General features: G+C 41.3%; 1 protein-coding gene across 2 annotated transcripts in view; it reads right to left on the bottom strand.

Annotated features, from left to right (window-relative positions):
- Positions 1–14,801, bottom strand: part of SH3RF1 (SH3 domain containing ring finger 1) — a 178,993-nt gene that overhangs the window by 163,591 nt on the left and 601 nt on the right. For both annotated transcript variants that reach the window (XM_086703899.1, XM_086703900.1), the window contains exon 2: positions 13,267–13,753. In XM_086703899.1, coding sequence (XP_086560025.1) covers positions 13,267–13,659 — 393 coding nt within the window. In that variant the 5' untranslated portion in view covers positions 13,660–13,753. The remainder of the gene's footprint in view (positions 1–13,266; positions 13,754–14,801) is intronic.

Raw genomic sequence — 14,801 nt, 5'->3', positions numbered from 1 at the left:
GCATTAAAGGACCCATGTGATGGCATAAAAATCCTTCCTAACATTAATTTTTAAAAATGAGAACTGCGCTACAAAGCACATCTAGTTTCCCTTACAGAAGTTTTAGAGATCTAAGTCTTTTTAATACTACACCAAAGAACAAAATCAAAGACCAGTATTTTAAATCATTTGAACTATTAGTTTCCCATATCCACAATGAAGGGAGGGAAGAAGGCAGGCAGGCAATGAAAACAATCACAGATGGTCTAATATATAATGAACCCCGCTGGCTGGGTCTCTTATAGGATGAGAGAACAGAAAGAGGTATGAGAGATCATGTTGCTCACCATCTCCTGTCACAGATGAGGCCCAGAGAAGCACATCACACCACAGTTAGTGACAGAACCAGGACTTAAACCGAATAGTTAGCATCATGTGCAGTCACTAAGTGACGATCAGCTTGTCTGCCTCAAGTCTGTCTGTTTAAAAGAGAACAAAATCTCCTGTGGCATTAACCTTGTAAACTTGACTGATTAAATTACCAGACTACACACGCCCGCATGCACGTGCACAAACACACACAGTTTATTTTACAATATAACCGATACAAGGTACTAAAAGTTCTAATTTCTGGGAAGAGAGAAAAACAGAAGGTACTAACACATATTGAATATCTAACTAGGTCCTAGGCATTTAACATTCTTTATCTCATACAGTCCTCACAACCCTGGAAAGCAGATCCTCACCATTTTACAAATGAAGAAATTAGGCTAATGAACTAACATGCCCAGGAGCCACACAGATAACAAAGAATAGAGGAAGGTCTGCCTATTGCTAAATCCCCTGCCTTTCCTACTACATCACATTTTCTCTCCAGCAAAAACCACAGAGCCCACAGAAAGAAGCATTCAGAGGAAGAAATCAATTCCCCTGCATTTCCCCTAAAAATGTTTGAAAGAGCTTCTGTGTTCATTGGCATCTTCCCCATACTGGATGAAACTTTCTTCTATTTCCTGGGCTCACTCACACTGCCCTCAGCTAGGGTGGCCATATGGCCTTGTTTGCCCCAGACAGACCCAGTTTACCCCTGTTGACTCTGCAAAATTATCAAAAGCATCCCTTCAAGCTCAAAAGTGTAGACAATAAGTTACATGGTCACCCCACTTAAGCCCCTTACTGCACTCTTTACCCAGGCTTGTCTGACCCCAAAGAAGCTCACTTACCACCATCTTTCCCTTTTAGCATGAAGAATACTGTCCATCAGAACAGGTGTTCTCCAAGTCAGTAAGAATGGGAAAAGCAACATGTTTAGATGATTCCATACCCTTCCAGAGAGCAGAGAACATTTTAAAACATCGACCATCTCTGTCAGGATTTTAGGCAGTGTAACAACTACATGAAGATAATATTCAGGCAGAATACAGGTAGATCAGTCCAGGGAGAAGAGGCCCATCAAGCATACTGCCCTCCTTGGAGCTTGATACCAAGTCACGCTCACTAAACTGTCCTTGCTTTTCTTCTCTGCCTCACATCTAAACTGCCAGATTATCCAACAGTTCCTCTGAAGGCTCCTGTGGCAGAAATAGTGTGGGCTCCTCAGGGATATTAGGGTCTGGTGTCCATGGGTGACTGTAAGAGGCACATTTCACCTCATTGCACCAAGGTGATATGCAGACACCAACCTCAGTTTGCTCTGCATGTTCAATGTCAAAGTGGCCTTTGCTAGCGTAATTATTTCAAAAAATGTCAGGGAAGCAAAGGAACTCAAGCAGTCAAGCCCTCATTTTACAAAAGGAAACTATAGCCTATAGAAGAGAAATCACCAGTGTATAAAGTCAGTCATACAACCAGGACTAGAAACCAGGTCTCCATCATTCTTGCCACCATGTAAGTGATCCCCAACTTCTACATAGCATACGTATTCATGCTCACATATTGAGACCCAATACTTTCTGATATCAGAGTTGGACTTTCTTGGAATATGTAAACATTTCAAGCTGTCACATGATGATGTCTTTCAATCAACACTTGAGTTTCAGCAACATCACTGTCTTTATACAGGTGACCTTTATAGACCTAAGGTTATACAAGTGACCTTTATAGACCTATATAAAGACCTAGGCTCTTTATAGACCTAAGGTTGTTAATATCATCTAATATTCTATACTTGTTTATAAAAATGAAGAGAGAAAAAATGAAAGTAGTAATACCAGCACATAGCATCATCTACAATGAAATACAGAATGAAAATAATTAGGCAAAAATTAGCAAAAATATCTAGCCTATAGACTTAAGCTCTTTAGCTGTGTTCAACTGTGGAGGAAAAAAGTAAAATCACATGAAATACTAGAAATAATCAAAAGTGTGCTTCAAACATGAGTTTAACAACAGAAAAACTAAGAGATTTGCTAACTAAATGTCACTTTGAATAAGCTGAGCAGATAAAAATGTGTTTGAAATATAATTTCACCACATATAATACTTAATCTATCCATTAAAGAACTTTTAAAATTCTTTAAATGGTAAGCTGTTATGTAATTAGGAGTGTACATATGTTTTTAGCTCTACAGGAATTGTATCTCTTTTTAACAAATCAAGTGTTCAACTTTTAAATATTAGTCTTCAAATACTTCTAAAAATTTTAGACAGATGCCAGGGGTACTGGTACCCCACACTGATATTCTTACTCTATTTTGGGGGTGGGGGGGCATCCCTCACATAAATTAAAATTAGATCTGGAACACACAGTAAACTTTAATTTTACTTCTGTATAAATATTTTTCATTGTTTAGGAACACTCACTACATCTTAAAATAATGAAAACCCACTCCTGTTTATTCATTCCAACATTATAAACAATAAACATACATTGTTTCAAAAGGATTTTTTCCTTGCAAAAAATAAGGACTTCTTTATTTCCTCGGGCTAACAGAAAAATGTTCAAACGTGACAGTCCATGCCTTTCTGCACTATTTTCAATGTAACTTGAAAATTCATTTGCACAGTCTTCTGCTCCCTTTTATCCATGTTTCACAGCTCAGACAGTCTACTATTTAACTGCCTACTGTCAACCATTTGAAATGGCACCTCCATTCCCTTCCCTGTTACCCCGGAAGAGCCCACTCACACATTTATCTTTAAGATGGCTGTGTTTACAGCTACCCATATGTCACCATTCATGAAGCAATTGCTGCCATCCTCTTGACTAAGCATTGGCAGGCACATACGCTGCAGAGGACTGCAGGACCACAGGAAGGGTGACTGAGGCTCAGAATTTTTCTTTTTAAGGTTACTACTTTCAAAAGACTCTGAGATTTAAAAAAAAAAAAAAAAGTGGAGAGATGTACACACTCTTTGTGATAAAAGCTTTGGGAGGCTGAGGGGTCTAAGGTTCCACAGTGAGAGGGCCTTACTAGCAAAGGTGTTGCCAAGGGTACTATTTCTATCACAAGTACTCACTACGCTAGGTTGCTGTGTAAAAGAGGCTTGCCTGACATGGTATCTGATTTGACATCTGAGTTCCTCACTATACTATGTTGCTATACATAATATTTCTATCACAAGTATGCTCACTATACTGTACTATGCATACTACATCACTCTGCTAGGGTGGACCCTCATAAAGAATCCTGCTAGAAAGTGAATTACAAAGTCATTTGCCTCTTGACCTTAAAATAAAACATGCTTTTTCATTTTTTGTCTCAGGGTTACTTAAGCCATATTAATGCAAAGGAGGGGTGCTTGCTTGGGTGGCTCAGTCAGTTAAGCCTCTGACTCAAGTCATCAGCTTTCGGCTAAGGTCATGATCTTGCAATTCATGAGTTCAAGGCCTGCATGGCGCTCTGTGCTGACAGCTTAGAGTCTGGAGCCTGCTTCGGATTCTGTGTCTCCCTTTCTCTCTGCTGCTCCCCCACTAAGCATTCTCTCTCTCTCTCAAAAATAAATAAACGTTAAAAAAATTTTTTTAATATATTAATACAATGGACTGGAGAGAGTATGGATTAATAGTGAGTGTCTGACTGTGGTGGGGAAAAGCAGGCATTCTTAGGGGCAGAGGAGGAGAGTTAAGGAATGGAGGCATGCAAAGCAGAGCCAGGGACTCTTGGAATGATGAAGTCAAGGTCAGAAATGACAGACTGCCCCCACCTTTTTTGGACCTATGTTTAACCTTCCACTATTTCTTCCATTTCCCCCTTCCTAGCCACTTGGAAAATGCAGACCATGGTTGTATGAAAGGACAATGCAAGGTGGCTAGAAGGCAGAAGAGTGAACCACAGAAGTTCCATACCAGCAGATGCTAGAACCGGGGGGGTGGGAGGGGGGATGGAGGCTGAAGCCAGAGAACCAGAAGCAGAGGTGGGGCTTTTCAGAGAGCAGGAAGAACGGCAAGGGCTTGTGACTAAAGCAAAAGTAGACTTTCTCTCATTGTCTTCCCTTTCTCTGTCCAGCCAGCAACAATAGAATAATCTCGCCTTCCCTCCCTCTCTTTCAGTCACCCACAGGAGAAATAAGGGCTGAGGGAAGAGTAATAAAAATGGGGGAAATGGGGAAAAGAAACTCCAAGTGGTAGCCAAAGAGAATGAACATTCATCAGGTTATTTCTCACAGGTAAGGGACCAAAATTACTGAGCCCATGTCCTCATTTTATGTAGTTCTACATCCATTTTTGTGATCTTTTCGATTTCTTCTCAGTTATTTGGTTCTTGTTACCCCGAACAGAAATGGTATCACATTCCTTGTGAGGAAGACTGATAATTCTTACAGTAATGATACTAATAATATATCCGTTTACATTGATGTTACAATTTTCAAAATGTTTGCACATCAATTCTTGCATTTATCCACAAGGCAACCTATTTAGAGGTAGAGAAAGTGTTAACCCGTTTTTACAGATGGTGAGGAGACAGCACGAAGAAAGGGGTTAAGTATAAATAAACTGTTGAGAGAATGGACAGCCAAGAATTCTTAGAAGGTGACTTGAATGCACATCACTCAACCATTCATTCATGCATCCATTCATTCTGTTATGGGTTGAATTGCATCCCCTAAAAAGGTATGTTTAAGTTTTAACCCCCAGTACCTGTGAATGTGACCTTACTTGGAACTAGAGTCTAGCCGATATAATCAAGTTAAAATGAGGTCATGCTAGTTTAGGGCAAGTCCTAATCCAAAGACTGGTGTCTTCGTAAAAAGAGGGAAATTTGGACACAGACACTCGGGGAAGAAATGTGAAGATGTAGGCAGAGACTGGAGTGATGCATCTACAAGCCAAGAAACACCCAGGGCTGCCAGAACCACCGGAAGCTGGGAAGAGGCAAGGAAGGATTCTCCCCTGAAAGTTTCAGGAAGAGCATGACTCTGCCAATATCCTGATTTCAGACTCTGGCCTCCAGAACTGTGAGAAAATAAACTTCTGTTGTTCTAAGCCACCCAGTTTGGGGTGATTTGCTATCGCAGCCCTAGAAAACTAAAAACATTCATTCAACAAACCTCGTTTTGAGTGCATACTATGTGCCAGACACTACAAAGCATTCTGAAAAGCGTAAGATGAACCAAACTCGGCAATCCTTGTCCCCCCACTCCCTGCATGGAGCTTAGGGACCTAAGGTTGCGCGGTCCTGTGCTGAAACAATAAAGCCCAGAGAAGCCAAGCAGCTGGTTGATGGCAGTGTTGGAAGTAGAGGCTACAACCTCTGACCTCCAAACCACACTCCTCCCATGTACCAAGCTAACCGTCTGGTTTCCTGGCCCACTGTCACTGTAAAGGAGCTTCATCTGTCCCTTCAGAGCAACAACCACAATGCACACAGCAAGGACAGTGAGGAGACAAGAACCCCCACTTCAAAGCTTTCCCTGCTACAAACCAGGACCCAGGAAGATTGTCTGTCACTTAAGTAGAGTGTGGGTAAGGGAAGGAAGCTCTTGGGACCCGACAGGCCTAAGGTGGAATCTTGTCTCTATCATTTCCAAGCTAGGAGATCCAGAACAAGTTATTCAGCCTCTGTCAGCCATCCTTTCCACATCCATAAAATGAGAATGATAGTACATAATGCCTTCTTATACATCAGTGAGAGTAGATATGGAAAGCTATGAAAGATACATCATCAAACAGAAAACCTCAAATTGCAGAACAGCACATATAATATGATCCTATTTCTATTAATTTTTTTTCTGGGAAAACACACACACACACACACACACACACAAACACAAACCTCTTCTCAGTCGTCACTCTTGGAGATTAAGAATAGAGAGATTAGAAACTTTGTCTCCATTACATCCTTTTCTACCATTAAGTTTTTTTACTATGAACATGTCTGATCTTAATTTTTTAAAACAGGGAGGGGCGCCTGGGTGGCGCAGTCGGTTAAGCGTCCGACTTCAGCCAGGTCACGATCTCGCGGTCCGTGAGTTCGAGCCCCGCATCAGGCTCTGGGCTGATGGCTCAGAGCCTGGAGCCTGTTTCCGATTCTGTGTCTCCCTCTCTCTCTGCCCCTCCCCCGTTCATGCTCTGTCTCTCTCTGTCCCAAAAATAAATAAACGTTGAAAAAAAAAAAATTAAAAAAAAAAAAAAACAGGGAGAAAAATACTAGTCATTTACAAAGAACGAAGCATGGTATTTCAATGAGTTGCTCACTTAAGATAGGTGCACTTCTCTGTGTACATATTAAACCTCAATAAAGAGGTGTGATGTTTTTAATGAGGCAGACAGATGTGCTCAGATATGAAGAGGTTTCCCAGACAAAATAATGAACTATCAAGTCATCATACACACAAAACATGAAATTCCATTTATGTAAAAAAGCAAAAAAAAAAAAAAAAACTATATGCATATACATACAATTGCATATGAAGAGGTGGAATAATATACACATTTCATAACATTATACATGTACATTGTTGAGTTGTTTTACCACCAGAACTCCCTTTAAAATTCACATTCTTTTTGGGGCGCCTGGGTGGCTTGGTGGGTTGAGCGTCCAACTTCAGCTCAGGTCTTGATCTCACCGTTCATGAGTTCAAGCCCCACATGGGGCTCTCTGCTGACAGCTCAGAGCCTGGAGCCTGCTTGCGATTCTGCCTCTCTCTCTCACTCTCTCTCTCTCTCTCTCTCCCCCTCCCTCTGCCCCTCCCCCACTTGCAGTCTGCCTCTCTCCCTCTCTCTCTCTCAAAAAATAAATATTAAAAAAAATGGTAATTCACATTCTTTTTAAAGACTTTTTATTTTTTCTATTTTTATTTTAATTTTTAATCTTTTTAATGTTTTATTTATTTTCGAGACAGAGAGAGACAGTGCATGAGCAGGGAAGGGCAGAGAGAAAGGGAGACACAGAATCTGAAGCAGGCTCCAGGCTCCGAGCTGTCAACACAGACCTGACCTCGAGCTGTCGAACCCAGGAACCGTGAGATCATGACCTGAGCCGAAGTTGGACGCTCAACTGACTGAGCCACCCAAGTGCCCCTTTTTTTATTTTTAAAATGTTTTATTTATTTTTGAGAGACAGAGAGCACGCGTGAGTGACAGAACACGAGTGGGAGAGGGGCAGATAGTGGGCAACACAGAAGCTGAAGCAGGCTCGGGACTCTGAGCTCTCAGCAGAGAGACCCATGCGGGGCTCAAACTCATGAACCATCAGATCAAGACCTGAAGCTTAACCAACTGAGCCACCCAGAGGCCCCAGAGACTTTTTAAATAAGAATAGTACTTAACTTCAGAGGGTTGTTGTGAGATTTACATGATAATGGTTACATGATACTTTGTGTGATATAAAAAAAAAGTCACTAAGCATTTCTTTTTTTAATTATCAATCAGTATGCACCGCAGACTCCTTCTCCATCCCTGCCTTCTATCTCTGTCCCATATCTGAGCCTTGAGCCCCAGCCATTGAGCCTAACTTGGGAATAAAGTCAAGTCAGGAACAGGATGAACATGAGAACTGAAGCAGGGGTCAAGAATGAAATGATAAATAAAATAAGCCAAAAACATCTGGAATACACATTGTTTGGCAAAAACAAACACATTTTCTATTTTAACTCAGCCATTCAGAAATATCCTAACGTCTCCCTCATCCAATCCCCCGCATGAAGGAAGGCATCAATTCTTGTGTCACTGGTAGGCTGCCTACTCTAATCCACACTCACTCTGCTCTTTGATCAGACAGTTAATCCAGGGGCCATGAAACAGGAACTTTACTATAGAGACTTATTCTATTTCTTATCCCAAGGTTTGATGCTTTACAATATGCTGCCTTGTTGGCTGTTTCTTGTGTTTTACCTCCCCATAATGTAAACTCTTTTCCAAGAGGAACATGCATTAATGCCACCTCTGTCCTAGGACAGATCATGGCCTAGAATGGAGCTGAAAAAAACTCTCCACAGGTACCTGTTCACTGACTGCAGGTCAAAGATGGCCAATGAGGCAACTCATAGCACTAGCTTCCCAAACCCTAGCTGGAGCCACACTGTAGTCCTTCCTGTCTTTCTCCCCTACCCTTCCTTCAATTCCCTTTCTGGCCTTTGGGTCATGCCTCAACATGCAGTAACATGCACCCTCTCCAGACTCCACTTCCAGAAGAACCTGTAGATAAGCAAGTAGTAATAGTTCTCTCCTCCTGACACTTCCTTCTCTCAACTCTAAAACTTTCTGCGTATCTGGTTTGTTGTCACATAAACCTCCTGTCTGTTTTGTAAAACTATGCCGGGCCACTTGTGCAGCTGAGGAGGGCAGTAGGTACTAAACAACCTCTCAAATTTATTGCACCTTGGAGTAAAGAGCACAGAAGGATTAGACCACTGCAGATCTTTGGGGAAGCCAGGACTGAAGGGCAGTGGACTGAGGCCACTCAAGGGGCTGACCTTTACGAGTACATCCACAGTTAGTATATTAGTTTTTGCTAGGGCCGCCATAACAAAGTAATACAGATTGGCTGGCTGTAACAGACACTTATTCCCTCAGTTCTGGAGGCTAAAAGACTAAGATCCAGGTGTCAGCAAGGCTGGATTCTTCTGGAAGCCTCTCTCCTTAGCTTGCAGATACCCATTTTCTCTGTGTGTTTTCACATGTCTTCCCTCTGTCTCACTCTGGGTCCTAATCCCCTCTTCTTGTAAGAATACCAGTAAATATTAAAAAAAAATTTTTTTTTTTTTTTTTGAAAAAGGGATTACCTGGTTGGCTCAGTTAAGCGACCAACTTCAGCTCAGGTCATGATCTCACAGTCTGTGAGTTTGAGCCCCACATCAGGCTCTGTGTTGACAGCTCGGAGCCTGAAGCCTGCTTTGGATTCTGTGTCTCCCTCTCTCTCTCTGTCCCTCCCTCTCTCTCTCTCTCTCTCTCTCTCAAAAATAAATAAACATTAAAAAAAAAAAAGAATCATATTGTGGATTAGGGCCCACCCATATTTTACTTTATTAGGGCCCACTCATTTGACCTTAATTACATCCTTAAAGTTGCTATTTCCCAAATACAGTCAGATTCTGAGATATTAGGGGATAGGACTTCATCTTATGAATTTGGAGGGGACACAATTCAGCCCATAATAGTCAACAATAAGGGAGAGAAAGGAGTTGTGAGTATAGCTATGGAGAAATGAAAGCATACTCTACACACTTGCAGAAGAAATTTCACCTGTTTCCCCCAAATCTAGAATTCCCTTTCTTCTCTCTCAGTCCTTTGACACCAAGCTCCTATTTCTGTTCTCAGCCCTGATGATCATCTCAGTCCTAATGATTCATTTCCCTAATCTCACTTGCAGAGCACTTACTAGCTATACCACTCATCTGGCCCTTGACCCCAGATGGCCTGTGGTGCCTCTTGATGCCTTGTACATTACTATACTTGAGGCCTCATCTCAGTCACTGTCTCTGTCCCTTGCTTAGTTCACACTCAGCTTATATCAGTTCCTCCCAGGAGCCATATAGTGGGCTGTAGATCAAGGACACTGGAATACTGCTCCCAACCCCTCTTCACCTGCCCAGCCCTCTCTCAACTAATTAATATCATTTTATCCTTAAGATCTCAGCTCAAATGCCTCTTCCTCAAGGAAGCTTTTGAAGACCACACACACACACACACACACACACACAATATTTATCCTGGCACTAAATACAGATCCTTCTCCTACCCTCTCCCCTCACTTTGTCATAACACTCACCAAGTTTAATTCCATACTTGCATTGTTATTATGTCATTAATGTGTGTCCTTCAGATTGATACATACTCATAAGTTCTTAAGCAGGACTCTATCTGGTTTATCCATCATTTTCTACTGAGCAGCTAGACCAGTGCCTGGCACACAGTAAGTGCTCAATAAATATTTGTTAGCTAAAGGAAAGAGTAAGTGAAGTGTAAATTAGTGTAAATCACTGGTTATGTGCTCTATTTTTACTAAATAAATTCACTTTGAAATAGAGGCAGTGTGAAATCATTAAGTAGTAATTCCTAGACAGATAGAAAGGTGCACAGATATTAATAGATCTTGAATGAATGGAACCACACATAGAAAGTTAGAAATCTAACTGTTCCATTATGTGATAATTCTGCAGAAATTACTTAAACATATTTTCCATATGTAATTTTCCATAGACATTTATATATTATTTCTCTTCTGCAGGTATTTTTTAGTCCATTTGAACAGATATCTGCAGTCACCCTCTCCCTATGGCTCATTCCACTGCTTGACTTTGGCCTAAAACCAAGAAGAATTCTTTACTTGTGCTAAAGAACTGACAGATTCCCATGGTGACTCCAATCCAACACTTTTTCATTTTCTCCTTCATATTAGGCAGGAAACACTAAAATTCTGGGAACAAGATTTGTGTCACACATTGGAAATGTTCGTATCTGCTGATAACACTCCATCTACCTCGGCTAAGCGCATGAGGAAGCCACATGGTCACAATCTAATGGAACATAGAACATAACTAATAAACTGAAGCAACATTCCACATGTTATCACTTTCAGCTTTGCGCAACATGTGGAAACAGGCTCATGCACCACTCGGTTGTGTCAGAACATCTAAGAGAGTAGAATGCTTGCTTGGGATTTATTATGGTCACTCACCTCAGGAAAGTGTCCAAAAGAGTGCATTACAACCTCCACATGTCTGTACCTTACTGATTTCTTTTTTTAAAAGGAGTGTTTTCTGAGATGTATTTATCTGTCAGGTATTTGGATATTTATGTAGCCCTGATTCTTTTGAATACTTGAAAGCAAAAGCTACCAGTAACTGCTAATGAGAAATTATTTTAGACTAGAAAAATAAAACTGTTCTTTTTATAAGAATTGCAACAGTTGCATGAACCCAGGTTACTGAATAATTTTGTTTCTTGTTTTGTCCTCTACTTTCTATGCCTCCCCACCCCACAACGTAACAGACATCATCTTCTGTTTTATGGACTTCAACTATTTTATCCAAGGTGCAAGGCTCAAGTTGAGCAGGGCTTCTTGGTGAATAATTTTTCTCATGCTAAAGAAGAAACATGAAGCAAATTAGGAAACCATAGAAGCCAGAAAAATAACAGCAACATCATCAAAATCTGAAAAAAAAGTTTACCCTAGAAAAGTGAAGCTCAATATGGGAAGTTTAGCAGTTGAACTAAATGAACATTACAACATTACATAGTCAATCTCCATTATTAGAAAGAAAACTTAAAATGCAAAGCATGTTAAGTTAAATGCTTGAGCCCTTTTCTTAAATTCCTTTTTATCAGTAATCAAACATTCAGTGCATTCCTCACAACAGGTAAGGCAATGGGTCAACAACTAAGATGCTTCCACCCATAGCCAGAAGCTACAATCTCTCCAGTCCAATTAAGAAGGAAACAAAATCTCTCCAAAAGAAGCAAATCCACTCTCTCATTAAGCTGAGCAGACCTGGGTCAGGTGTCTCAGAAATAATCAACTTGATCACTGGTTCTGAGGCTAAAATATTAATGACCATACACATTAACCAATGCACCAGGAAACTCCATAAAATAAAGGAAATCTAAGAAAAGTACTATAAGCAGACCAAGTTCACAGCACACAGTCTTCTAACCCAAAGTTCTCACTATCTTCAAAAAAAAAAAATTTAAATATAAATCAAAAGAAGCTGGATAGCCTAGTAATGAAACTGTTTCCTAGTAATTAAGACACTTTCCTATTTTACATCTAGTGATAGAAACACGTTGTATCATTTTAAAAGATGAGCCTGAGAAGAAAGTGAGGGAATGGTTATAGCTGTCTGACACTCACATCTGTGAATTAACACCGTCTAACGCCATCCCAATAGGCTGTTCCAACACTAAATAAGTCAGCTATGAGTGTTTACCAAGAATATTTGAGAAAGAAATATATATTCTCATCCAAATTAACTGTTCTTTAAAAATATATTTTATCAGTTTGGCCAATCATTAGAATTGTTTCTTCCGACAAAAATGAAATTGTTTTAATTATCTGATGCCCATAACGACTTTTTATTTTTACAAAAATGAGAAAAACATGTCTTACTTGGAATGCCATTACCCATAACATAATATAGATTTATTCAGAATACCTTACGTTCTAGGAATTTAAAATGTGGTAACTGTCCAAATATTTACCTTCATTTAAAATTATTTCAGCCCAAACCCAAAACCCCAAGAAAAATCATTCTGATGGAAACATTTCTTTTCACTCCCTATGAAACCCAACATAAAGCTAGATTCTCTGTTACACTGTAGTCCTAAATGACATTTCGTTGCTACAGCAACGAAACTCTGCTACCTGTGGCCATGATTTGTTAAGAATTCCTCCAACCAGTAAATTCTGTGCTGTGCATTCATAAAACCAAAAGAATGGCTCGAATGGCCCAATGCAACATACAAATTAAGGTTTAATTTCCTATTATGATCCACCCACACACATATTTACAACATATATCATATATGTATACATCCATACATGATTATGGTTTCCCCAACTCCATGAAAAAGGAAAAATCATACCAAATTTCCATTTTAACGTGAGCACCAAAAAACTGCTTTGTTTTAGGTTTCAGTGAATAATTGCTACCTGTTTCCCAAAATTTATCTTAAAAGGTAATAGCGGCTATCTGGAGAGAATTTAAAAAACAAAAATTTGTTATCTGCATGCACGCTCATTCCAAAAGGAAAAAAAAAAAATCCCGAGGCACAATTTCCTATCTGTTCCAGTAAGTGTGGCTTCCTTAGCAGTGAACTGATTTAGCAAATCTCAAGCTGAAGCATAAAGAAAGAAAATGTAGCTGTCACCACCTTGATTCACCAAACTGCTTCTGCAGGCTACTCACCCTCACCGGGGGGCTCCAGGCTTGCACCCGTGGCTGCTGTCCGCCCTGGGAGCTCTGCAAATCTTTTGAGCTACAATTAGCCACCGTGCTGCTCTGAGCCCTTAATGCATTTGTGCAGTTGGTCCCACTGCCCCCACCAGGGCCAGGTTTCCAAGGCCTCTGCTTGATGCCATCCAGAAGTCTGACCAGCAGGATGTTACTTGGAAGCTCCTCAACACCCGAGCCAACAAGAGTCCTGCACTCTGGACATCTGAGTTCATTTCGGGAACCTACAATCCCCAGCAAACATCGTTTGCAAAACGTGTGCTGGCAAGGCAAGACCTTTGCGGAAGCATCAAGCCGCTCTAGACACACAGGACACTCCAGAAGATCCAACAAGGCAGATTCATCCATCTTTATCTCGCCTACTGAGAAAAGGCTTCAGAAATGTTCACAGTCGTGCGCATCCCTGAAAGTGATTCATGTAACATCCATTTCAGACTTCGCTCTGGAGTAACGGGGGAGGGGGAGGAGAGAAGACGGAAAATTAGTATTGTTACTTGTTGAGACGTTTCACAGCGGAGCCCCGAGAACCAAAAAAGTACACAAAAGTGCTTCCTCTGAATAGTGCAGCTTTGCTTTGGAATGTGGTTCCTGAACTCCAAAGTCAACAGTTAAACACAAAGTGGACTTTTTAAACAATTCGAAACGAATCCCTAAAGATATCTAGGAGTTCACTGGGCAGAAACGGCTGTATCAAGCACTATATGGGATTCCTGTAATGCAACGGGATTTAGGAAATGCAACAAACAGCATAACTTCTTCAGCCCTCAAAGCGATACCGGCTGCCTTAATAAAGTCGTCCTCAACTCATACGAGAAGCTGAACAGAAGCAACTCAAAGTTTCCTCTACCTGAAAGTATCTTTAAAGCCAACAAACTTCCCAGTCTTGAAGCCACTTTAGTGCTTAAGAAACCATGCCTCATGTGATCGCCTGTGGTAAATGATCCCAATATTAAATACATATGTTTCTTCATCGGCCTTAAAAATAGAACTGCTTAATCTTGCCCAACCAAAATGAGCCGAAGGTTGACAATTCTGAGGGACACAACTCGCTTGCAAGCAGCTGAACTAGAAAAAGCACCCTTCGGGGGCAGCGGTGGACAAACTCCGAAACGGATCTCTGGCCAGCCCGTCCTAACCCCATTCAGAAAAAGCTGGCAAAATTATCACCAAAAGAATCTGACAATGGAATGCCGGGCTGAAAACTGTGAGCGTCATAGGAAAATGGGGCCATTCGGGGAAAAAAAGCATTTAAAGCGGTGCCTGCGCCGCTCCCCCCACCCCCCCCCCCCACCTCCGAAGTAAGTGCAAATGGGAGCGCCTGGGAGAGAGAGGGCAACAAGATGTGGATGTTCTTGACGGAGTCGGGGGAGCGGGGAGCCCCTGAGCCCCTCTCCCACGCCGCCGAGCACAGGTACCCCGCGACCCGCTGGGAGGCGCGGCGGCCGCTCGCCGCGGACACACCCCGGAGCCAGGTGTCGCCGACCCGCGGC

The sequence above is a fragment of the Puma concolor genome, chromosome B1 (assembly GCF_028749965.1).
Source record: "Puma concolor isolate L17-30 chromosome B1, mPumCon1.1.hap2, whole genome shotgun sequence".
NCBI lineage: Eukaryota > Metazoa > Chordata > Mammalia > Carnivora > Felidae > Puma > Puma concolor.
This window is presented reverse-complemented; position numbering and strand designations above follow the sequence as displayed.